This window comes from Zalophus californianus, chromosome 3, assembly GCF_009762305.2.
Source record: "Zalophus californianus isolate mZalCal1 chromosome 3, mZalCal1.pri.v2, whole genome shotgun sequence".
Classification (NCBI taxonomy): domain Eukaryota; kingdom Metazoa; phylum Chordata; class Mammalia; order Carnivora; family Otariidae; genus Zalophus; species Zalophus californianus.
The window spans coordinates 52,547,800-52,575,189 of NC_045597.1; the positions used below are offsets into that span (position 1 = coordinate 52,547,800).

Genomic DNA, 27,390 nt, shown 5'->3' on the forward strand with positions numbered 1-27,390 from the left:
AAGTACTTAATTCATGAGTCCATGGGATGGGTTGGGGAAGACGATGACAGTGCTCTAGAGATGGGACATTTGCTCCTCCCATCAGCTCTATTACAAATCTGTGATAAAACGTGAGGAGAAGCCACTACAAATTCGCACTGGTCAACCTCAGCTGAATTGTCACTACTATTTTTTTTTTTAAGATTTTATTTATTCATTTGAGACACCGAGATACAGGGAGAGAGAGAGCATGAGCAGGGGGAGAGGCAGAGGGAGAGGGAGAAGCAGGCTCCCCACTGAGCCAGGAGCCCGATGTGGGGCTCAATCCCAGAACCCTGGGATCATGACCTGAGCCAAAGGCAGACGCTTAACCATCTGAGCCACCCAGGCGCCCCTCGTAACTACTACTTAGAAAATATTTTCTTCATTTCTTATAGAAGTTATTGCCAAGACAAGCTTCCAGTCTTCTTCAAGTACCTTGTCCAGTACTTTACCATGATAATTAGTCATGGAATTGTGATTCCATGATTTTTCTTCACTCCAGCACACAACCCCTCTGTGTCTTCCCTACTCTGATTTCTGTCTTTGACACTCACTCCTCCTGTCCCTCCAAGACCAGCCCTTTCTGTCTTGAGCTTAGTGGCAACCCACCCAACCTCTTCCAAAATCTTCCATCAACTATACCACCTCTTAATTGCACTTTCAACTTCCTTCTCTTCTACAAACATTGTCTGTACTTTAGGAAAACCTATAGTCTCCTGATACTTCTTAACATCCTCTCTTTATCTTCAAGCCCCATGAGGAATAGTCCCATACACACTGCCTCTAGGAAGCCTCCATCACCCTTATTTTACTGAAACTGCTCACCTGCAAGCACCAAAAATCAAAGAGCCAAATACCAGGTATTTTCTTGATCTTCATGTTCTCCTTTCCTCCCATCCTCTTCCCTTGATCCTCTCTTGTGCTTCATCTTCTATCTTAGATATTTACCAAGTAGGTTTTCCCTCTGGCTTTCCCCAAACCTTCCTCTGACTCTTGTCCTCTTAAAAAAAAAAAAAAAAAAAAAAAAAGCAAGAGCAAGCAATTCCTAAGGTTCTACCCTTAACCTTTCCCCTCCTCTTCTCTCACTTGTTATTTCATTGGCAAAGCTCTAACCCACTCCCATAAATCCTCACTTGTTCACTGAGTAGCCATTATATGGCAGGTGCTATGTTATGTGCTACATTAAGTAAACAGCAACAATAACAATAAACATTTTTTTTACTTTCTTTGTCTCATCTTTCTTGAGAAACATACTATGTGACCCTGACCCTCCTCCTGATCTCCATACTCCCATTTCCAAATACCTTTTTAACATCTTCATAGAGGTGTTCAAACTCAACATGCTGAATTAAATATGACTTCTTTCCAAGCCAGGCCCTCTTCCTGATGGCGATTTCAATTAAAGTCTCACTGATTCTCCTGACACGCAGAATTCAGTCCTTTTAATTCCTCAAACAATGCAAGTGTAACCTCTAAATAGTCCATGCATCCATCACCCTTCCATCCTCACACCACCATCTCAAACAAGAGCCTTCCTTCACTCCCTGTTCATTTTACTGAGTCAATTGGAACAGGCACCATATCTCCGTATCTCTCCTTCTCAGTTGTGCTCAAGATGATCATATTTTACCTCCTGGAACTTAAGAGACTGAATCATGCCATCTGAAAAGTCTATTTCAATAATGAGATCTATGATTATACAATTTACCTCAACATGATTATTATTTTTTTAAATCCCAAGCTTTTTTCTTATTATTTATTTATACACCATTTGAGGGGCAATGAGAGTGGATGCTTTATAGTGCAAATGGATCCAATGATAAGAATATAATAAGAGGAATATAAATTTATAAGAGTGGTATGTTTTTTAGAAAAAAAGAATGAAAAATAAAATCATACAAAGGATCACCGAAGATTTTTAACTTTCTTCCCGATTTGCCCTTTGGATACAGAGTTACAGACCCAGTACATACATGTAAATTAAAAATTTTAAAGGCAGGCAAGAATACTGGCTAAAAGGAGAAAACCTTAAGAAGACACTTTTTAGTAACAATATCTGAATCGCTGAATTTACAGAAATAATACTAGTTACTAATTCAGCATCACCTTGCTTCCTGATTGTTCCTAAAAATAGTCTATAAAAGTAAGAAAGTACAAAGTATGAAAATACTTTAACCAGTACTGTCAAACTTTATTAATGCAATCTCATCACCTTTGTAAAGAAGAATGTTAAAAACAACTACATAGGGGCACCTGGGTGGCTCAGATGGTTAAGCATCTGCCTTCGGCTCAGGTCATGATCCTGGGGTCCTGGAATCGAGCCCCATGTCCAGCTCCTGGCTCAGCAGGGAGCCTGCTTCTCCCTCTGCCTCTCCCCCTGCTTGTGCTCTCTCTCTATCTCTGTGTCTCGAATGAATAAATAAAATCTTTGAAAAAACAACAACAACTACATAGCAAATCCATTAAGTACTCGAATATATCAACAGCATATGGTACCATGTGATAAGTCTCAGACCCAAACATCCTACCCTGCCTGCATCGATGCCCTCTTTGCCCTCTGTTTGCTCAGCCCGTTAAGTGTGGAGCTACAATGCTGAAGTTCTCCTAGTTCTCCCATATGCCTGTTTCATCTCCCCAGCAAGATTCTCAGGTCCTCAAGGGGTGAGAACCCTGCCTTTTATGTCATTCCCAGTGCAAAACTGGCTCACAAAAGGCTTTTAGTGTTTATGGAATAAAAATGTAACCACTCAGTTAAAAGATGCTGTTATGTAAGTTTAGGAGAATTTTTATATGAAGGATAATAGTTATCTATGCCCACACCTGTTATGAGAAGAGAACAGAACAAGTTTAACTGTCAGCATGAATGATTTAGGCTACATAGTTAAAAAATTTTTTATGCGGACTTTTAAATAAAGTAATGGTGGTATACTTTTTCTCTTGAAATCTTAAAGAAAGAAGGGAGCAACGCATACATATTTTATGTGAAGTGAATACTTGTGATTGTTACTCAAAGTAGAAATTACATCAACCATAAGGATCATTTCCTGCCCTTCAAGCTATAGAACTTCCAGAGACCTAATTTTCTCAAACAGAAATCAGAAAAAAATGCAGCAAGATCCTTCTGGACAAGCCGTATCAGTTTTGGGGTTTTTTTTTAAGATTTTATTTATTTGACAGAGAGATAGAGAGGGAGCACAAGTAGGCAGAGTGGCAGGCAGAGGGAGAGGGAGAAGCAGGCTCTCCATTGAGCAAGGGAGTCAGATGTGGGGCTCGATCCCAGGACTCCAGGATCATGACCTGAGCCGAAGGCAGCCGCTTAACCGACTGAGCCACCCAGGCGCCCCAACCATATCAGTTTTAACAACCCAACACATAGGCATGAAGGGTTTCAAGATAAAGGAGGCTGCATGACCTAAAAATCAAAAACTGTCTAAGCCCCTGTTCTAGATTTGCTTCTGATTTGATAAAAGACCTTAGGCAAACAATTAATCTGGAGGTCTGTGTCCTCATTTATTAAATGAGAATATCCTCAAGGGGTATTGTACAGTGTCACTGTTTATGAAAAGAAAGCAGTACTGGAAATGCAATTTAAAGCTATCGTACCTATTAAAATAGAAATTATTGTTGATGAAAATAGATTCCAAATAACCTTGAAAGACTCAGAATGGCTACAGTATAACAGCACTGAGGAAGCCAAAGAAAAATGAAAATAATTAGATTTTAAGTTCTTTATTTTAAAATATCAGAATAGGATCAGACTGACTTTTCTTTGCTCTACCACTTACCTGCTATGGGTAATTTAGGCTAGTCACTTCACCTCTCTGAGCTTCCATTTCTTTCTAAAGCCACACTATTTATGGTGCTTATCTCCCAGATTATGGTGAAGATTACCCAAGATAACCTCTGGCTCATAGTAAACCTTTACAAAATGATTCGCTATTACATTATCAATACTATCATCCTGCAGTCATGGTGGCCACCACCACCACCACCATCATCATCATCATCATCGCTCTTTCAGGGAAACAGCATTATGATACAAAGAACCTAAACTTTGGAATTGGACAGATCCTGGTTCAAATTCCACCTCTCCTATTTATCAGTTGTATGACCATGGCCCTCTAAGACTCAGTTACTTTACCTATAAGATGGAGAAGTCATCTCCCTCCTAAGATGTTTTGAGGATTAGATGCAATCACATAAAGCCCCTAGCACAACAGAGGTCTCAATAAAAGTTGTTCTTATGCCTTGATTTTTAAATTTATTTTAAATTCCAGTACAGTTAACCTATAGTGTTATATTATGTGCCCTGATTTTTCAAATGAATTATGTAAATCTGTCAAACAGTTAACATTATATGAGTACACAAGAGTTGGCCTGAGCACTCAAGATGGCAACATGGTAAGGAGCCAAGGCCTGAGTTCTGACTAACACAGAGGCCAAAATAAACAGAGAGACCTTCTCCAACTGTTCAAGTGACAATTAGAACGTATTATTAACAATACAGCTGTAAAGGGTCTGGTGCAAGTAAAAGAATTCAGCCACTCTCAACAGCCTTTTGTCTACAGGTGATGCTTTCCAAATTCCAAATACTTAATTTATCAATGAACTTCTGAAATACAACTTTGTAATTTTAACAGTGGTTACATGTAGAAAGTAGCTTCAGCATCCACAAATAGGATTAAGTTTACAAGTAAATGTTTTTCCCTATTTGGTAAAATAAGTAAAATTCATTTTGACAAAATAGAGATCTTATTTTCTGATCAATAGCATTGTTATTCAATTTATTAGGAGTTGCTTTTGATGCCCTATAATATTTAAGCAGTGTATTAAAAAAAGGTTAATCCTTGTTTTTTTCTATTAATAAGAGAGAATCAAGAATAATCCCAAACAGGGGGCTCCTGGGTGGCTCAGTGGATAAAGTGTCAGCCTTTGGCTCAGGTCATCATCTCAGAGTCCTGGGAACAAGCCAGGCCTCAGGTTCCCTGCTCAGCAGGGAGTCTGCTTCTCCCTCTTCCTCTGCCTCCCTCCCTCTGCCCTTTCCTCCCTGCTTGTGTACACTCTTTTTCTCTCTCTCAAATAAATAAATAAAATCTAAAAAAAAAAGGGGGGGAATAATCCCAAACAGAAGAGAAGACATTAAATTCTATATAATTGTTTAAAGTGCATTTTTATGCTTAACATTAAATATGTATATCACAACTATGGAAGTGCACAGTATTGTGTCAAACAAATGAACAATATTCTAATGTGAAAAGCTTAGGAAAAGCTAAAGAAAATCATTTGAACTTCCCCATCCTGGCTTTCTACTCCCCAAATCATCTTCAGTGTCTCCTCTCAGTAAGACATTAAAGCCGAAATGTAATTTATTTGTGGCTTAGTTAATTTATAATGGCTCATACTTGAGTAATGCAAGCAATTTTCTATTGATTTAAAGTCTTCCACTCCAGCTCTTTGGAGTCACATGGCAATAAAACAGGATTAATAAAGAGAATGTCAACAAGTAAGGGGGGAAAAATACATTAATAGAATTTTAAAGGGTTAGAATAACAATGATTTAGATTTTTTTTTCAGGTTATTTTGTCTTCTGAGGCAAATGAAAGGTAATATGGTAGCAAAATATCTTTTAGTCTCCTTATGTCTCCATGGGTGTCAAAATACCAATCATATAAATTTTCTTATTTCTCTTCTTTAACCAATTCTTTTTTAAAAGCTTAATCTGTAATCCGCTTAGCAAGGTACCTGCATAAAAAATACTTAAATTACCTTTACATGAACAAGTGGATAAGTTTTGGCAAATATTTACATATACAAGCACAGTATAAATTTCAACACTTTCTTAACAGGCTATAACTTACTTCATCAGTACCCTTCTCCTTTTCCATATCCACTTACTTCATTGATATCTTATAGGAGCAACAGCCAATAAACATATTAAAAAGATTCAGCCTGCTTAGTAATTTTTTAATGCAAATTAAAGCCTATTACTTTGGCAAAGTACATACAAAGAAATACCCAGTGCTGTCAAGAATCAATGAGGCAATCATGCATAGGGCACTGATGAAAGCGTGAGTTAGAACACCCTTTCCGAAAAGCAATTTGACAATATACATTATTCTTGAATTATTTTTGAAAATATCTAGACCTTCTGATGAATAATTATACTTCTAGCATTCAAGTGTACAAAATACTCAGCGATTACAAGATATAAGTACAGTGATATTTATCAAAGCCTTATCTATAATAGTGAAAATTTAGAAAGAACCTAAATTACCAACAACATGGGCATGTGGATAAAATGGGAATGTTAAATAAATAATAGCACATCTATTTGATGAAATATTGCATGGACACTAAAAATTATATTTTTGAGGAATATCTAGTGTCATAGGAAGATGCTCCTGATAAAATATCAGGTTTTTAAAAAAGCAGACTATAAAACTTCATATACATGGTACATAGTTTTTGCAAAAATTATTGTACATGATTAAGTAGATATGCATATAGGCAGAACAGAAAATAATATAGAAAATATTTACACTGTCGATCTTAAAGGGGAAGATAAAAGTAATTTTTATATTCTTCCCGATGCCCTTTAGCATTTACTTTTTATACTATACTTTTTTACTATGGTTTTGTTTTCCCCCATTAAAACATAAGCTCTATGGGGTGCCTGGATGGCTCAGTCAGTTAAGCAAAGGACTCCTGGTTTCAGCTCAAGTCATGATCTCAGGGTTGTGAGACTGAGCCCCGCGTTAGGCTCAGGCAAGGCTCCGTGCTGAGCAGGGAGCCGCCTTAAGATTCTCTCTCTCCCTCTTCCTCTGCTCCTCCCCCCACCGCCCTGCACCCACTTGTGTGTGCTCTAAAAATTAATTAAAAAAATATTTTAAAAAAACAGCTCTACGATGACAGGCATCTGTTTCTTTTGCTCACCGCACCTAGACAGTGCCTGACACAGAGCAGTCATTTTTTTTTTAAAGGGTTTCTTTTTCACAGTTTTTTTTAAATTTTTTTTAAAGATTTTACTTATTCATTCATGAGAGACAGAGGGGGAGAGAGAGAGAGAGAGAGAAGCAGAGGGAGAAGCAGGCTCCCAAGGAGCAGGGAGCCCGATGCGGGACTCGATCCCAGGACCCTGGGATCATGACCTGAGCCGAAGGCAGACGCTTAATCATCTGAGCCACCCAGGCGCCCAGAGAGCAGTCATTTTGATAAATATTTAAGAAATTCTCTCTACATATAGTGTGTGTGTATATATATGTATATATATACACACACACATATCTGTAAAAAACATTTATGATATTAATAAACACATATATCTATAAAAAGCACTTATATTAATCAGAAAAAAATAAACATTATTTTAAAAGAAAATACAAATTCCCTACTATAGAATTACTAACCTAATTCTAACCTTCAGAAGTAGCAGTTCAGTTTAACCTCTCACTTTATCATCAATCATCCTTAATCTTTCATGAAACTAAGTGAAGAGGGTGATAGTCATGACCCTCAACTCGGAATTGGGGGTTTTGCCAAGGTTTCCAGCTGAAAAGTCAATTAGTACTTACCTGAACGTCGGTCACATGCTTGCATCAGGCACACTGAACAATCCGAACTTTCTCTCCCAGCACCCACCAGATGGCCACAAGCATTTTTTTCACCTATGTTGGCCCACCTAGGTTAGAGCCATCACCTACTGGTAAATGAAGATACTGCCTCTCCCTTGATCCCAGACACCAAATTAAGAATATTTATTATTCTTATTGTTCTGTTATTATGGTTAAGAATATTAAACAAATAAAAAAAATTTCCAAATAAAATAAAGACCTTTCAATCTAACAAACATATGACCAGCTGGTAATCAATTGGCAACTTCATCTATCTAGAATTCCGACGGGAATTACTCATTCTGATGACTCATTCTGATGACTCAAAATAGATGTCAAAAAGATAAATACCTTTTCCACTGGAGGGTCCCCTGGTCTTATCCAGAACCTATTTATTCTTAATTTACTTAAAATTTTAACAAGATTGATTATCCAAAGGAGAAATCTATCATCAAATGTAAGTGCCAATCATCTTCCAGACAGTTTTTAGGTGCCAGAGATAAACAAGGAAGTTACATTCTGAGAGGGAATGCAGACAATTAAACATGGAAACACAGAAATAATAAGGTAAATTCAGATAGTGATAGGTACTCTGAAGATCACATTGTATAATATGATAGCACTGTATATGTGGAAGGGGGGGTGGGCATCATCAGTGATTACTAAAACATTCTGAGAATTTATAATCTGAATGATGAGGAGGCAGGACTATACAGATCTGGGAGAAGCTTGTACCAGACAGAGGAAATATTAAATACAAAGGCTCTGAGGCTGGAAAGCATTAGATCTATTTTTAAGAGAACAAGGCCATGTAGCAAGAGCCTGAAAAGCAAGGGAAAGAGGAAAAGGAGCTGAGGTAGACAATATCAGGTCCTGTAGAGTATTGTAGGCCGTATTAAAGGGTTTGGATTTTATTCTGGTCATGATAGGATTGCGTGGGTGTAAGCAAGGAACTGTTAGGATCTGATTATGAACAAATAATAAAGAATATTAAGAGAAGAAAAAATATGAAAATCAGATATAATCTCAACAAATAGTCTGAAGTAACTTAGGAAAAGGACCAATGTTCCTATGCCACAATCACAGGCTCGGAAGGTGTCTGTGCATTACATTCCAAATAATGGATGTTCATCTTAACAAGCAGAATTTGCCAAGAAAACATGAAGTATAAGGTATTACCATACATTTATAATAGTACTTTAAATATTTTATAAACTGGTATCATCCAGAAATATGCTTTTTAGAATGGCAGGCAGAGTATATTACACAGTGTAATCTGAATAATTTACTTTATGTTTCAAGAAATACAAAGTTTTAAGGTGCCTTTAAAATGATAAACATTATAAAAGTCCACTTTCTCTTCTTCACTATTTGCATTGTAACAATCAATCCAGATATAAGATACATTCAAAAAATATGTTTTTAAATCCACACTCTACCAAACAGCCAGTTCTTTTGGCATCATTAAAGCTATTCCCATCTGGGCGCCTGGGTGGCTCAGTCGGTTAAGCGTCTGTTCCCAGCTCAGGTCATGATCCCAGGGTCCTGGGATCAAGTCCTGCATCAGACTCTTTGCTCAGCGGGGAGTCTGCTTCTTCCTCTCCACCCCCCCACGTGTGCACTCTCTCTAATTAATTAAAATCTTTTAAATAAATGAATGAATGAATCAGTCAATCAATCAATCAATCAGTTCCCATCTCCTCTCCACTCCTTGGGCCGTAGTCTCAGTTTTCTACGCTCTCTCCCCAGCTCCTTACTCTTGGCCTCACTAGATAAAGAAAAGAAGCAGGTGTTGTAAAGGTACCTTTTTTTCCCATGTGTAGTTAGAAATAATGTATAAAGTGAACCTTTGCATTATGTGAATAAGACAGATTTCTTTAAAATGTACTTCTGGGTTTCATCCACAAAGGATTCCTTTGTAATTGGAAATGTGAACTCAGATTTTCTCATTACAAGGTGCTTAGTGTGATCACCATCCTTTAAGGTGGTGACTGCCAACTCTCCCCATCTTAAGTACATTTTTGCTTTTGTAACTAATAAGTAATCTATAAGATAATGTGAATATCCTGGTCTCCAAATATTCTTTCACTCAGTGGTTTCTTACACTTACAATAACTTGACCCTTGAATAACACATTTGAACTGGATGGGTCCACTTATATGCAGATATTTTTTCAATATAGTGCAGTACTATAAATGTGTTTTATTTGTGATGCTCCTATTAACATTTTCTGTTTTCTAGCTTAGTTTAAGAATATAGTATATAATACATATAATATGCAAAATACAGTAATCAACTGTTTGTTATTGGTAAGGCTTCCAGTCAACAGTAGGCTATTGGTAGTTAAGTTTTGGGGGAACCAAAATTTATATGCAGATTTTTGACTGCTCAGGGGTCAGCAATCCTAACCCACTTATTATTCAAGGGTTAAATGTATACTCTTTTAATTATAAAGTAATAGTGTGCTCATGAGGAAGTTTCAAATTTAGAGGACTATGAAAATTCTTTCCTTGCCCCACCCCAGATGCTGGGTCACACTTCCACAGAGGTAAGCTCTGTTAATTGATCCTTGTGTATCCTTCTGGAAATTTCCAACATATACACAAACATTTACATATTTCTTTTTTTCTTTTTACCACAAATAGGATCATATTACATATGCTGTCTTGCAGTGTCATTTTTATGCTTTATCCTGGACTTCTTTCCTATAACTACATTCTTTTTAATGGCTATAGAGAATTCTACTTACTGCTTTTTTTTTAAATTTTTTATTGTTATGTTAATCACCATATATTACATAATTTGTTTTGGTGTAGTGTTCCATGATTCATTGTTTGTTCATAACACCCAGTGCTCCATGCAGAATGTGCCCTCCTCAATACCCATCACCAAGCTAACCCATCCCCCCACCCTCCTCCCCTCCAGAAACCTCAGTTTGTTTTTCAGAGTCCATCATCTCTCCTGGTTCGTCTCCCCCTCTGACTTACTCCCCTTCATTCTTCCTCTCCTGCTATCTTCTTCTTTTTCTTTTTTCTTAAAATATGTTGCGTTACTTACTGCTTTTTATTTAACTAGTTTAACTAGCTTCCTAAGTTATTATTTTTTTTAGAGAGGGAAAGAGAGACAGAAAGACAGAACCAGAGACAAGGAGAAGGCCAAAGGCAGAGGGGGAGAGAGAGAATCTCAAGCAGACCGCAGCGCAGACACCAACACGGGGCTTGATCTCACAATCCTGAGATCATGACCTGAGCCGAAATCAAGAGTCAGATGCTTAACCAACTGAGCCACGCAGGCGCCCTTCCTAAAGAGGATTACAGTTTTCACTTATAACTTTATATGATATCAAACAATGCTACAATAAATACTGTTGCACACATAACTTTGTTTGCTTTACATGAATAACCTTTGGAAGAAAAATTGCCAGAAACATAACTGCTGAGTCCAAATATATTTAATTTCTTTTCTTTTGATAGATATTGCCAAATTTTCTTTCAAAATTGCATCAACAGCAATGCTGTTTCCTCATCCCTTCTTCCCCATCAACAATGGACATGAATTGTCCATTGGGGCGCCTGGGTGGCTCAGTCGTTGGGCATCTGCCTTTGGCTCAGGTCATGATCCCAGGGTCCTGGGATTGAGCCCTGCATCAGGCTCCCTGATCCGTGGGAAGCCTGCTTCCTCCTCTCCCACTCCCCCTGCTTGTGTTCCCTCTCTCGCTGTGTCTCTCTCTGTCAAGTAAATAAATAAAATCTTTAAAAAACAAAAACAAAAACAAAACATTGGACATTAGAAGATTCTTTAGTTTTTGCTAATATGAGAGGTGAAAGAAAAACAACAGTTCATTAATGTTTTAATCTTTATTTTTGTAAATGAGAAAGCAAAGCATCTTGTCATGAATTTCTTGGACATTTGAAATCTTTCCTCTATGAGTTGCTGATTTAAGATCTCTGTCCTTTATTAAGTATTTCTAATGAAGAACAATATTTAATATTTTAAGCTATATGTCTGAAGCAATGTTCAACGAGCTTCATTATAATATTGATAAAATAAAATGATAAAATATTATCTTAGTTGGTAATCTGCACCTCCCCCGAACAAAAGCTGTAGTTCCTGGAAGTATATATTTAATTTCACTATGCTTAATACACCTTTACCTACTTGACTTTTAGATCGAGAATAATTTCTAAATATGCTAGAGAAGTTCCTGTATTAAAATCTCCTTAATTCCTTTTTAAAAATTCTTATTTCTATGTACAAGTACTAGGAAGCAATTAAAAATTAAGAAATCAGCATAGTGATCTTTAGGTAACATTTCAGAACCACTAATTTCATCTACAGTTTTTTATTTAGTGCTAAACGAAGAAGGCATTTCCAAGAACAGGAAAACCAAAAATCTAAATTAAATCTGTCTAGAGAAAGCACAATGCATTATCTCTATCACATGAGCTATCTCTTTCTACTTTAAAAAACAATTTTGCATGGACCTGGACTAAACAGTCAAGTGTAGGAGTGTGATCAGAACTTGCCTGATCAATGTAAAAAGCTGTGCCTCCTCGGATCTCTCGACGCTGTTTGAGATCGGTTTCAGTGGTGTCCCTTGACAGGGCAATGTATTCAACTTCCCTTTTGGTCAGCTCCTGTAGAGCAGAGAGTGAAATTGTTCCAATATTAAATCAAATTCCCAACATATGCTTTGGAGCCAGTTATCCAACAATGTCACTACCCTAGAAGAACATTTTAAATCTAATTCTGAATGAAAATCCTCTGAGTCTTAGCTTTGAGAAAAATGCAAAACATTGAGCAATAATGAAAACATGCATGTACCTCTCTCTCCTCAGAGCTCTACGTTTGCTGCCTCCAATAGTTTACTACTTAACAATCATTTACTTCTTAAGCAATAATAATCATAGTCAGATCTTACAAATCTTAGTATCTTTTAGAGAATTCTTTTCAAATATCATGAGTGATAACTTGCCAACTTAGTTTTTTCACAAATGATAGTCATTTCAGTAAGTAAATGTTCACCTTTTTTTTAAAGGGCATCTAAATTAATTTAGTCCATTACCCAATGTTTACCAACCATATGTGGTTCACAGGGTAAATACCAATGGGAAGGGCAACAGAAGAGGGAAGGAAAACAAACATAGCTGTTCGGGAAGGGCAAGAAGAAGGATGAGAGAAGGAGGGAAGGAGGAGACGGAGAAAAGAATCCTTTCACAGAAAACAAACACTTTTGGTTTGAAGGGGAAACCATCCAGAATTCATTTCTTTTGGAATAATTTATCCATCCCTAATGTCATTTTGCCCTGCACATGACAATTATGTACAAAAAGTTTTTAACATTATCCTTGGTTTTACAATATTGAATTAAAAACAATGATGCTCTCCAGCTGAATAAGGCATAAATATGTTGTTATTAAACAGGAAGAACAAATTAATTTACTGATGTATAAAGAAGAAAATTGAATGAGCATGCCATTCATGGTAAAAGAGGGTAAGTCCATACAACAGGATTTTTTTTCCTCTGCCTTATCTCCATGTGATGTTGATAAAAATATAGTATCATTTTCATTTTGTTTTTCTAATATATGCCTGTTCCCATGCACCCATAAATTTAAGTACGTATGGAAAGAAGAAAACATTTTAAGTAGAGAAAACACACATACAGTGGTGAAGATGTGGTGATACCAAACAATATTTTTCTAAATAAGAATGAACTGCCCGTGAAAGCACACTTTTAGACTAAAGCAGCAACTTCTCTTGTTAGTGAATACCTCCTTCTTGCTTTGGGAACACATTGCTTGTACTACTATGTCTGTTTCACTGATTGGTTGAATGTGATCACTGAAAAACCCTGTCAAAACTGGTTGACAAAGTCATACATACTCTTATTGTTAAATCGTACCAGAGTAACACCCTGAACTGCCACACCGAGAATATTATCCTCAGTCTTGACAGCTTCCTGAGATTCTTCCTCAGGCCAGACAAGCACCAAAGTCTCCCCTGCTGCTCCTTGCCAGGGATGGTCTGAGCAAGTTCACCAACAGTACTGGGAGCAGCAGATAGAGGAGACAGCAGGGGTCTGTTGAGTTTTTGGGGGCTATCTATAAAATTCCTTCTATATGAATTAAATATAAAAGAGACACAGCTATCAAATTATTTCTACTTCATTTCTCATTGGTTCAGCAGGCTTGCCCCAAAATCTCTGCCTGTAAAGACTTCACCTACTCTGGATATTACTAAGCATAGGATCTTATATCTAATGGCAACAGTACCCATTTGCAGGGTTTGCAAGGAAGCTTAGGCTAGTAAGCCTTCTTATGTGTATTTCCACATCCTAAAGCTGCCTCAGCTCTGTTTCATAATTTAAAGTTTGTGGGGTTTTTTTTTAAAGATACAGGTTTCACACTTACAGACTTATATTGCATTTTTGAACCAACAAGACTCCTGTAATCTCCCAGCCTTTCTCATTCCACATTCCTAACAAGCATCACAGTCTTGCCAGAAACAAAATCAAAGTGAGATATTGTGGTCGTTGTAATGAACCAGGTAGAGTGGATTCTCAGTAGCTGACTTGGCATTCGTAGACAAACCACTTTTGCCTTGTTTATTAGTAAAAAAAAGGCTAATACTACAATGACCCATTATACCTCACAAGCCGGTTCTAGGAACAAATAAAAGATATGAAAGGTGTGGGCTCAAAGAAGTTAAGTTCTGATCTGCCCATTGTATTTTTATCATCATCACCCTACATGATTTTAAAAGTACCAAAATAAATCTACCACTGAAATAAAAGAGTACACAAAGCATATTTCAATAGCACAGAAATCAATTCTTTAATATCAAGTAACAAGAGGAAAGCTGAAAACAAAGTTCTTCTCTTCATCCTAAAAAATATCTTCAGACAGAACAACTTCATCTGATAGCATTCTTCCTCCCTCAATAGAACAATGCTTATTAATGCTGGCAAAGTAGGAAAAAAAGTCCTGTACAATTTTTTAAAATCTGTGTTGAGATTTTAATATTTCAATTCACAACTGTACTCAGAGAACTATAAACATTTAAGAGGATAACAGGTCAGAGAGAGGATCTGAAGTCTAGCTCCATCATTTACTAGCTGGATAAAGCTCAGTGAGCCATTTAATAAACTTGTTTTCTCATCTATTTAAAGGGAAAAAAGCATGTAACACATAAGAGATATTTTACAAACGATGGGCTTCCTTTAAAGACCATTTAACATCAAAAAGTCAAGAGAACTATTTGGCTTTTTAGAATGTGGATCTCAGATAAAAGAATATTCCCTGAATAATATAAAACTGAGCTTTGTTTTGTAATCTCAGAGTTTATGATCCTATCTGCCACTCATTGCCTGAATTTGTATTTCTATCAGAAGTTGAGAACTTTCTAGTTGCGGCAAAAATTTCCTAAAGCTATGAAAGATAAATGTACATTTGCTTCCCAGAATACTTATTCCAAACTCTTTATTAAACAGATCATCAAAATGAAAATTTTTTTCAAGGAATGAATAATCCGGATATTTTTGTAAATTCTTAATTTATTTCAGAACATCACTGATCCCAGTTCCCTTAGGAATCCCCAAGAATTGAGTGCTCACCAGGTACTGCATAGCAATAGAGCGTCGAAGAGGCCCAGGAGGTCCTATCAGAAAGACATCTTGTCCCAAAAGATCCTTCTGCATTATCCATCTTAGATGCTGAATTACAGATTGAGCCACAGAGTCTGAAACTTCAAGGGGAAAAAAAGATAAAACGAAATGCAAATCAGTCTACTACTTATAATATAAATCTCCAAGCAATCAGTGCATTTAGTATATTATATTTTAAAAAGTTTATCTATCTATGTATACACACACACACTTACCTGGTCAATTCTCACACTGCTTTACAATAAACCATTGTTATCAATGTTAAAACAGGACAAAGTTTATGATCTCATAAAGAGTCACATAATCCCACATTAAAAAGCCTTTAAGAACATTTGAATGATCACCTATAAATGTCGCTAAAAAAATAAAAGTGACTTTCTAGGGTGATATAAGGCACTAGAATCATTACTTTATCACAATTTTATAGTCTAATGCTTTTGTTCTAATAAGGGGACATGATCAAATCATCGCAATTAATGATTCCCACAGTCTTAAAAATTGAAGAAAACTATAACTTAAGTAGGCAATAGGTTGTGAGATCTCCCAAACTTCAAAATGAGAAGATTAAATGACTTAACATCTCCAAGTCTATTCTTCTACACCAACTCGGGAATAGAAGACTACCTCATTCCAATGCCCTTCTAAGTCTACTATTAAATCACCCATCAATCGGCTCATCTTCTGCCTAAGCATTTTATAAATGTTTGTATTAATATAATTAATTTCTGTTTGCTCATTTGTAAATCACCCAGTGGCCCAGGAAGTGCATTCCTAGGTATCTAAGAAACACTCTTGCCCTTATACATCAGGAGACAGATGGAATACTCACAGAATGTTATTCAAAATAAAACTAAATATAGCAAAGAAAAAGAAAACTTACTCATTCTTAAAAAAATAAAAACACAACCGGAAACTGGAAATGGGTAAAATGCACATAAATGAATACTACATAACAACAAAAACAGAATGAACTACGACTACTTCCAATAATATGTTTAACTCTTAAAATGTATTCAGTGAAAAAAATTAAGTCACAGAATAAATCTCACATGATACTATTTTGATAATGCTCAATAAACTAACAAACTGAATTCATTAGAAATCCATACAATGTAATAAAACAGTGCTTGAGAAGCAAAAAAGCAAGAGAACGATAAACTCAGGATAATGGATACCTGGGCAGGGAATGAGAGAGATTCTCATGGACAGCTTCAATGGTTTTTGGTAATATTCTAGTTCCTAAATTGGATATGGGTTATAGTGTTTCCTTTACTATTGTGTTTCATTTTACACATAAACACATACATATATCCTAAAAGCCCTTTATATGTACTAAATATATTCCATATTTTTTACACTTTGTTTAATCACCCAGCGAGGTCATAAAAGAATTCAAAGATCAAACTAAGAACACTTGCCAAGGCTAAAGCTGTGCTTCCCCCACCAACCCCAACAGCACAACTTTACAGGTGTAGTCTACCTCCTACTCTGCCCACAAAGCTAACATTTAACTACTGGAAAAAATAAAGATAAATTTCCGATTTCCTTTATCATGGAGAAATGATCAAGAACAAGGTTTGGGGGGCAGCCTGGTTGGTTTGTCATGTCACTGCGATCACACTAAAGCATCTTATAATTTCCCCAAACCAAGTGCCTCTATGTCTGAAAATCAGGAGACTCATCACCTAAGTGGAGGTGCTTGACTTCGCTCCTGATCGCTATGAATCCTCTACAACATGCACAGGGAGCATATTACCCCCAAGGGGGCAAAAACTGGTCCTTGGAAGAGGGGTTGAAAACAATTCTTAGATATTACAATGGTCTGTTGCCCACTAAAGGGATACTGCACGTAAAAGATAGATAGTAAATCTGCGGTATTAACATTTCATGAGATTGGAAAAAGACAATTGGGGGGTAAATGTCCTTAGACGAGCAATGATGAAAAACAGATTGAGAAACATTGCTCTAAGACCTAGACCTTTGAGAATCTACCAAGGAGTTTCAGGATGCTATGGAAGCAATTCACCTGGGACTGGAGATTCAACTTCATTTACAACTATCAAATGTCCACTTAAACTCTTTTCTTTCCTACTTCAGGCCAAATTCATCTTTGTGATGTATAGTTTACTCCTTATTTCACAATGAGTCAGTCTGCTTGCTGTGTAAGGGTGACACAAGATAAGAATTAAGAAGCTCTAACTTCTCTATCATAAACTTACACAATGTTCCCTATCCCACAGATCTACTACCTCTTCTTATGCCAATATCAAATATATAATTAAAAACATAAACACTTTTGGGATTTTTTTTCCCTTATGTTTTCACAAATCTCAGCTTACTTTGGCCACAGGCTCTCTCTGCACTGTTCTTACAGTTTGGTGTCACTCCTTTGTATTTAGCTTTGGCAATGTGCCTGACCTTCCATTACCTGGACTTGACTCTTTAAAATATGACCATTTCCAAAGTTCTAGAAAGTAGAGCCAAGTAGGTCTCTTCAGCTTCCTCCCACTGTTTATTATTTATAACTATTTGTAACTGTTCATAATTACAGTCTCCATTTAGTTCTATTTAGTTCTATTCCATTTTGAATGCCTTGACCTTGGAACTATATACATTTTTAAGACTTTTTTTTAAAGCTGAAGGCAGCAGTTCCTAATCAAATGTGAGGTGTGCCCCTCACAAGTTGTCAGTTAAAGTGCTGAGGCTTAAGAATATATATATTTTTTTAGCAAACTCATGAAGAATCAATTAGACCTATAATTACAGAGCAGTTCATATACCATGTACTTAAGTAGGAGAGAAAGGCATAGAGTTATTTAAAGTGGGAACTGAGTATAATCCTGAGTATGCTCATAGGAGTCCTTCCACTCAGCATGATCCTCATGTGTTGAGAACCACTGGCCTAAAGCACATCTGACAATTCTCAGCAATCCCTTCCTTTACTCTTGCACTCAACAGTGGTTCTCATCTAGGGACAATACTGCCACCACTCTATGCCTGCCAGAAGGCATCTGGAAATGTCTGGGGGTACTTTTAGTTGTTGCAAAGCTTTGGCGGATGAGGGATAATCTGGTACACTACTGACATTTAGTGATGTTAAATACAATGTCCAAGATAGTCCCATCTGCCCAATATGTCAATGGCACCCTTGTTGAGAAATACAGTGTCTGAGGTTTTTTTTTTTTCCCCAAGGTTTCTGTTGCTTGCATACCACTAATGGATTATTTCTAACTAGTCACAATTAAGCCCAGAGGAAGAGTTCCTCTTAGTTTCCCCTAGCTTCTGAAAGATGAAATTGTCAGGGAGGCAAGTCAGTAGCGAAGAAATTTTACCTTTAGATTGATCTGCTAGATGTCAGGATATCTAAGGCTCTCATCACCACATTTCAATTCTACCTAAGTTTCTTAATACGTATAAGCAGCTTCTGAATCCTGTAGCTGGCTTTGTAGTCTATGCTATACTTTCAATAAGACTTCTTCTTTTCCTTTATTTTTTCCTTTTCCAATAAACAGTCATAAGAATAGCAATAATTTATTCCATCTTTTTCATGGGCCAGGTAAAAATACAAATGATTTTTCATACAGGATCTCTTTTAGGACTCACAACAACCCTAGGAGGTAGCCGACTATACTATGTCAGGATACAGAATCGGGCCAAACTGTTCAATTCCCAACTCTGCTGCCCACTAGGTATGAAAACTTCATCAGTTATTTCAATTCTCTGTGCTCCGTTTCTCCATCTGTATAGCAGATATAACAAATGTACTTATTTATAAGGTTATTACGAGGATTAAATTAGGCACTTACAACAGTGTCTGGTAATAGTAAGTGCCATATAAGCATTCTTTAAATATTCATTACCTACGTTTCACGAAAACCAAAGTTCTTGAGGTGCTAGCATTTGTCCACAGTTGCTATGTGCATGAACCAGACTTAGACCTAAGCTTTTGAGTTCAAAGCTTGCACTCTAGCCATTATGTCCTACTGGGCCTCCAAAATCTTTTTAACAGGCTCTTTCTTCAGATCCAAGATTTTCCCCAGAAGTGTTCACCTCATGGGGCTCCACTGAATTTAATGGATTTGCTTTTCTGGCCATTAATTCTATTTCTTAGTTTTTGAGGATGCCAGTGATACCATGTTTTACTCCTTTTATTGAAATTCCCAACTCATTTTGTTGTTTACACTATGATATGAGAGGACCTGTTTCTCTAAAAAAAAAAAAAAAAACTCCCATTTTTACTTAGTCATATTTTAGTTTAGTCTCTTTTGTCAAAGAAAATATTTAATTTGTCAGAAAACTGTATTAAACTACTGCGAGAAAGCATCATGTACTGCTGTGTGGTGTCTGTGTTGTATTTTATATTAATGCTTGAAACTAGTTGTATTTTTAGGATAGCCTCAAGAAAACATGAGTCATACTTAAAAGCATTCCAGAAATAGAAACAAGATGTAAGACTGTACATTACGAACATCTGCAAAACAAACTGCCAAACTGCCATGCATAACCTAATATAAACACAGCCCTGCGTGCACGAGAAAGCCCTGACTTCAATGTTTTCAGGCACAAGATGCTACCTTCCAGGAGTCCACATAATGATAAACTGATGTCAAAATAATACCAGAGAGCTTGATCCTATATTCTAACATTTCCTTCTCTACATAAAAATAAAACATCTGGTTCATGTTGGGCTACATTCCTTATTCAATCCCTAGCCAATACTTGTTTCAAAAAAAAAAATGTGTACTATTTTTGCCCAGGCATATTCAAGGGCTTTAAAATAAGTCTATTAAAGGAATCCAAATTATAATTTTCTCCCTCCACAGACTTAAATTTGTCATACATGTAAAGATTAAAATTAAAATTTCAGAAAATTACACATAGTTCTAGTTTCAGTATAGTAAGTCCTTTAAAACTAGTGATATTTTGTAAGCATCCCAAGGGGCAACAATATAAGGAGAAAAAAAAAAAAAAGCCTTTGAAGCCAAACAGACCTAGTTGCGATTTCTCATCCTGTCCTTTATCAGTGTCCTTGGACAAAAATTCTGAATCTTCCGGGCTTAAGTTTTGTTATTTTCAAAAGAGCAGTAATAATACTTATCAAGTATGACTATTATGAGGATTACAGGTAAAGCTCCATGTCAAACCCCTCAGCCAGTGAGAACCACGAATGGAAGAATATTAAAGCCTTATCCTCACCTGCAAAATCCTCTACCTGGTGTGCGTCCTAGACAGCAGGCTGCACAGTGTGGACTCGGTGGTAATGAATGGGCTTCTGGGTTTATATTCAAATAACCTTCTGGACCTAGAGCCCACCCTGAAGAAATAAAGGAGAAAGGAACCCAACATTTACCACATCCCTGACTAGTAGAGCTTATGTTAGGTACTTCCTCATGGCATTTCATTGTTTTCACCATAGTCATCCTACAAAATAGTTCAGAAAGAATCTGAACCCAAGCCTGCCACACTGCCCTGCATTCACTCCTACCACATCACAATGAGGGATTTCAAAAGAATCACAATGAATCTCACTGCAAGTACATGTTCATTTACTAAAGTGTCACCTATCACATATCATTCTGTACTTAATATAATGGACGTCAAGGGAAAAAAACATATGGTGTGTTTAGAACTGAAGTCCACATCATTTACCACATGGGCTAACTGAACTAAGAAATCATTCACAGAGCTATGTTTGTTAAGGATCTACTATATAGGCTTAGCACCAGGAACACAAAAATAATACAATAAGGTCCTCCGAAGGTGTCAAAAGAAAACACTGCATATATATAAAGCCTCAGTTTATATAAAGCCACTCATCTATAATGTAGACTGATGAGTCTGATCCTTTAATAAAGCTGTAATCCAAATTAAATGAGAAGTACAATATTGGCTAGCACAGTACTCAGAATAGAGAAGCCATTCAATTTTTTTAAAACTGGAAAAACACAACAATATATTAAATAAATGGAAACATATCCATATACAATGATTAAAGGTCAAGCTGTTTATTTTTTGTGTAGAGATGTTAGAATAAGAGTATATATATATATATATATACATGCTTTTCTTGTATTTGCATAGAGAAATACAGAAAAGATACCCCTAAAACTAATAATATGGCAAATAATGTAAATGGAAACAGGGATGAAACAGATTTCTCAATGTGTACTCTTTTTTATTGTTTTGGTTTCTGAACCACATAAATGTATTATTTCTACAAAAAAAAAAACTAAGTTACTTTAAGTCAAGTTTTAGAACACCCTTGAGACAGGAAAATTTGTATAATATAATGTTTTGTGAAAATGGTCACAAAATAGTACATATAGAATGTTTTCTTAAACGATGCATGTAAATAGTCATTTTTAAAAACACTGGGTACATTTATAAGATTCGACTCACACAAAGTATGTTCTCTGACCAAAATTAAATTAAATTGGAAATTAATAATAAAAAGATCGTTGGACAATCTCCAAATATTTAGAAACTAAATAGCATACTTGTAAATACCACATGGGTCAAAGAAGAAATCAAAAGGGAAATTGCCAAGCACACTTAAACTAAATGAATGTATCAATTTATGGCATGCCACTAAAGCAGTATTTAGGGCTATTAAGTAGCACTAAATGCCTATATGGAGAAAAAGGAAGGATTTCAAATTAATGGCCTCAGCTTCTGCCTTAAGATACTAGAAAAGGAAGAGCAAGTGAAACCCAAAGAAATGAAATTTATACAAATCAGAGCTTAAATCAATGAAACAGAAAACAAAATAATTTTTAAAAATTAATGAAACCAAAAGCTCATTCTTTGAAGAAATTAATAAAATTGACAAATCAGGAAAGACTGATCAGGAAAGAGAGAAAACACAAATTACCAAAGTCAGGAATATGAGATAGGGGTTGACATGAAGTGCAGATACTTCAGATATTAAAAGGAGAATTAGTGAATATTGTAAAAATTTTTATGCCAATACATTCCACAACTTGGATAAAATGGACAAATTCCTTGAAAGACAAATTCCTTTAAAAAAGCAGTTGTTCTTGATCATGATCAAGGTCATGATCTTGCAGTCAAGGGATCCAGCCCCACCAAAGCTCCGCACTGAGTGTGGAGCCTGCTTAAGAGTCTCTCTTCCTCTGCCCCTCCCCGCCTCCCACCCACTCACATTCGCTCTCTTTCTCAAAAAAAAGTCAGCTGTTCCTTACCTAATACAAGAAAAGATAACTTCAATAACTATATCTAACAAAGAAATTGAATTAATTAAAAACCTTCCCACGAAGAAAACTCCAGGCCAAGATACCTTCAAGGTGAAATGTACCAAACATTTAAGGAAAAATGCCAATTTTATAAAAATTCATTAAGAAGGGCGCCTGGGTGGCTCAGTTGGTTAAGCGACTGCCTTCGGCTCAGGTCATGATCCTGGAGTCCTGGGATCGAGTCCCGCATCGGGCTCCCTGCTCGGCAGGGAGTCTGCTTCTCCCTCTGGCCCTCTTCCCTCTCGTGCTTTCTATCTCTCATTCTCTCTCTCTCTCAAATAAATAAATAAAATCTTTAAAAAAAAAAAAATTCATTAAGAAAACCGGAAAGGTTGAAATACTTCCCAATTCATTCTATGAAACCAGCACTGCCTAAATACTAAAATCTGACAAAGACATCACAAGGAAGGTGTTATGGACTGAATGCGTTCCTCCAAAATTCACATGTTGAAATCCTAACTCCCAATATGATAGTATCAGGAGGTACAGCCTTTGGGAGGTGATTAAGAGCCCTCATGAATGGGATTAGAACCCTCATAAGAGAAGACACAGGAGCTTGCTCTGTCTCTCCATTCTTTTTGCCATGTGTGGATACAAGAAGTGAGTGGCTCACAACCCAGGAGAGGGCCTTGCCAGAACCCGACCATACTGGTGCCCTCATCCCAGACTTCGCCCTCAGAACTGTGGGGAATATATTTCAGGTTTTTTATAAGCTACCCAAACTATGATGCTTTGTTATAGCACCTGGATCTAGAACGAAAAGAAAGCTGCAGATCAATATCCTTCATAAATATAGACACAAAAATTCCAAACAAAATTCTCTCAAACTGAAACCAATAATATGTAAAAACAACAACACATTATAACCAAGTAGGATTTATTCTAGAAATGCAAAGTTGGCTTAACATTTAAAAAAAAACCAGTCAATATAATTCACCGTGTTAACAAGCTAAAAAAGAAAAACCACATTATCATGTCAAAGAACACAAAAAAAACACCTGACAAAATAGAATATCACTTCCTGATTAAAATCTCTTAGCAATCCACAAAAGGGAGAAAACTTCCTCAACTTGATAAACAACGTATATGAAAAACCTATGCCTACCATACTTCAGGGTGAAAGGCAGAATGCTTTCCCCCAAGATCAGGAATAAGAATATTCTCTCCTCTCACCACTTCTATTCAACATTTACTGGAGGTATTAAAAAAAACAGTAAGGCAAAAACAAACAGAAAGCACCACCCAATTAAAAAGCAGCAGCATTACCTTTATTTATATATAACATGATTGTTTATACAGAAGCTGTGATGAAATCTACAAAACAAGCTCTATAATTAATAAGTGAGTTTAATAAGGTGCCAAGATACAAGATCAATATATAAAAATCAATTTTACTTCTATGTTAAAATTAAAAAACAATACCATTTACAATAACATCAAAAAATATGAAATACTTGAATGATGACTGACAAAATATATGTAAGACCTGTATACTGAAAACCACAAAAGAGGCACCTGTGTGGCTCAGTCATTTAAGCACCCAACTTTTGATTTCAGCTCAGGTCATGATCTCAGGATCCTGGGATGGAGCCCTGAGTTGGGCTCTGTGCGGGGCGTGGAGCCTTGCTTAAGCTCCTCTCTTTCCCTCTTACTGTGTCCCTTGCCCCCTCCCCACTCTCTCAAAGAGAAAAAACAACAACAAAACACTGCTGAGAGAAATTAAAGATCTAAACGAATGGAGAGATTCACCTTGTTCATGGGTTGGAAAATTCAATATTATTAAGATATTGAATCTATAGATTCAATACAACCGCAATCAAAATCTCAGCAGGCTTTTTTTTGTGGAAACTGACAAGCTGATTCTAAAATCATATAGATACAAAGGACCCAGAATAGTCAAAACATCTTTGTAAAAGAACAAAGATGGAAGACTAATTAACATTACCTGATTTCAAAATTTATTGTGATACTAGAGTAATCAAGATAGTGAGACTTTGGTGTCAAGATAGAGATCAAAGGAACAGTCTAGAAATAGACTCACAATATATATGGACAACTGACTTCTGACAAAGGTACAAAGGCAATTCAGTGGAAAAAAGATAGTCTTTTCAGCAAACGGTGCTGAAACAATTACATATCCATATGCAAAACATGAACTTTGACCCATACCCTATATAAAATGACCTTTGACTCACACCATATACAAAAATTAACTTAACATAGACCTAAATATAAACTATGTATACAACCGTGAAGACATCTAGGAAAAAACAAGAAAAAAATCTTTGTGACCTTTGGTTAGACAAAGATTTCATAGGTAGGACACCAAAACCACAATCCCTAAAAGTAAAAACTGATAAATCAGATTTCACTATGCCTGCTCTTCAAAAGACACAATTTAAAAAATTAAAAGACCGGGCGCCTGGGTGGCTCAGTCGCTAAGCGTCTGCCTTCGGCTCAGGTCATGATCCCAGGGTCCTGGGATAGAGCCCCACATCAGGCTCCCCGCTCAGCGGGAAGCCTGCTTCTCCCTCTCCCACTCCCCCTGCTTGTGTTCTCTCTCTCTCTCGCTCTCTCTCTCTCTCTCTCTGTTGAAAAATAAATAAAATCTTTTAAAAAAAAAATTAAAAGACCAAGTCACTGACTTAAAAGGAAATATTTACAAATCTTATATCTGGTAAATTACTTATAACCAGAATGTATGAAGAAATCTCCAAACTGGGGCACCTGGGTGGCTCAGTCAGTTAAGCATCTGCCTTCAGCTCAGGTCATGATCCCAGGGTTCTGGGATCAAGCCCCAGGACGGGCTCCCTGCTCAGTGGGGAGCCTGCTTCTCCCTCTCCTTCTGCAGCTTGTGCTTGCTTACTCTCTATCAAATAAATAGATAAAATCATTAAAAAAAAAAATCTCAAAACTCAAAAGAACACAAACACCCCAATAAAAACATGGGCAAAGGTTGTGAACAGATACTTCGTCAAAAATATACAGACGGCAAATAACCACATAAACAAATGTTCAACATCACTAGTCACTAGGAAACGCAAATTAAAATCACTATGAGATACTACTACATACCCGTTAGAATGGCTGAAATTAAAAAGACTGACCATACCAAGAGTTGGCAAAAATGCAGAAGAACTGAAACTCTTATACACTGCTGGTAGAAATGGAAAATGACACAACTACTTTGGAAAACAGAATGGCAGTGTCCTGAAAAGTTAAATATCTACTATGTGATACAGCCATTCCACTCCTAGGTATTTCCACAAGAAAAAAGAAAGTTATTATGTCCATATAAAGACTTACACATGAATGTTCAGAGCAGCTTTATTTCAAGAGCCTCAAAATAGTAACAGTGATGTCCATTAACAGATGAATGAACAAACCGTAATTACTCAGCAATAAAAAGTAATGAACTATTGAGACATGCAACATGAAAGAACCTCAAAATAATTATGCTAAGTGATAGAAATCAGACAAAAATAGAGTATATATTATATGATTTCATTTATATAAAATTCTAGAAAATACAAATATATCCACAAAGCAGATTAGTGATTCCCAGAAAAATGGAGGAACCAGGGAACATTATAAAGGGGTACAAGTACACTTTTGGGGGTGATGAATTTATTTGATCAATATTTTGACTAGTGATGTTTCATGGTTACATACAGATGTCAAAACTTACGAAACTGAAAAAAAAACAACTTATGAAACTGTACATTGAAATATGTGAAATTTATTGTATGTAAATTATACTTAGTAACATTATGTTTAAAAGATTAGAATAACACATTAAAATGTTAACAGTGTTTATAATTAGACTTATAAATGATTTCAGTTTTATCCTTTTGTTTTTCAGTATTTTAGTATCCCAAGTTTTTTGTATTCATCACGTTTTACTTTTGTAATAGGAACAAAAAGTTATAGTTCTTTTGAAAAATCACATTGCAAAATAATAATAGCCATACTGGAAGTAGAGAATAACTGTGATACTGAGAGAAAGTAGTAATATGATGGGTAACACCTATTAGAATATTTTGACAAATTGATCACAATTTAACATCCAAAATTCAATTTGCAACTCAGCTTCTTACAAAGTTCTTACCATCCATAACATATTGTTACATTATGATAATTTACTGAAGATATCTTTGTTGTCTTAGGGTAGCTAGTCATATTCATGACAAGACTACACCACCAAAAACATAAAATGAAACCAAAGGAATGATCTTTAGTTATGAACACATCTCAGAAGAACCAAGAATTTTTAGGTCCTGTAAAATGAGTCCAAGTTCTTTAAACATAAAGCATGAACATTTATTTTTATGACTCAGGTCACAGAAAAAGCAGTTATAATAGATGTATTCTTTAGAAAGTTTCACTTGAAACATGAGGGTTTTATTAGCCATTTTTAAAGTTATAATCTAATACATGCTTACTCTAACAAAGAAAAAAATCCAAAAAAGTAAAAAGAAAAATGATCTCTCTTGACCCCTTCCATTTGCAGCCTCACTCCTAACCCAATGCCCTCAAAAAAACTCAAAGTTAAAAAAAAAAACCTGGAGTGTAGCCTTCCATACTTTTCTCTGTGTACAGAAAGACATAACACCTTGTGAAAGGTGTTCAAATTGTTAAAAACAAAAAACATAAAACAGTATCAGACTTTATATACTACCCTGAAGTCTGCAACATTTTTTGTCGGTCGCAATTTTTGCTTACCAATATGGCACGTACACCCTCAAGGTCCACAGATATAAATCTAACATTCTTTTTTAGCAGTTGCAGAAGTCTATAACATGGGTAAACAATAATTTATTCAACCATTCCTCTACTGATA

General features: G+C 36.1%; 1 protein-coding gene across 6 annotated transcripts in view; it reads right to left on the reverse strand.

Moving 5' to 3' along the window:
• VWA8 (von Willebrand factor A domain containing 8) overlaps positions 1–27,390 on the reverse strand; it is a 342,103-nt gene that overhangs the window by 286,107 nt on the left and 28,606 nt on the right. For 4 of the 6 annotated variants that reach the window (XR_003519024.2, XR_003519025.2, XM_027588721.2 and 1 more), the window contains exons 3-4: positions 15,247–15,377; positions 12,158–12,268 (exon numbers count right to left, since the gene is read on the reverse strand). Coding sequence is in view for 3 of the 6 variants with exons in the window: in XM_027588721.2 (XP_027444522.1) it covers positions 12,158–12,268; positions 15,247–15,377 (242 nt within the window). In the remaining 3 variants the exon portion in view is untranslated. Of the gene's footprint in view, positions 1–7,592; positions 7,691–12,157; positions 12,269–15,246; positions 15,378–20,493; positions 20,612–27,390 lie in introns of those variants that run through there. The other 2 variants (XM_027588723.2, XM_027588724.2) reach the window with 2 other exon arrangements.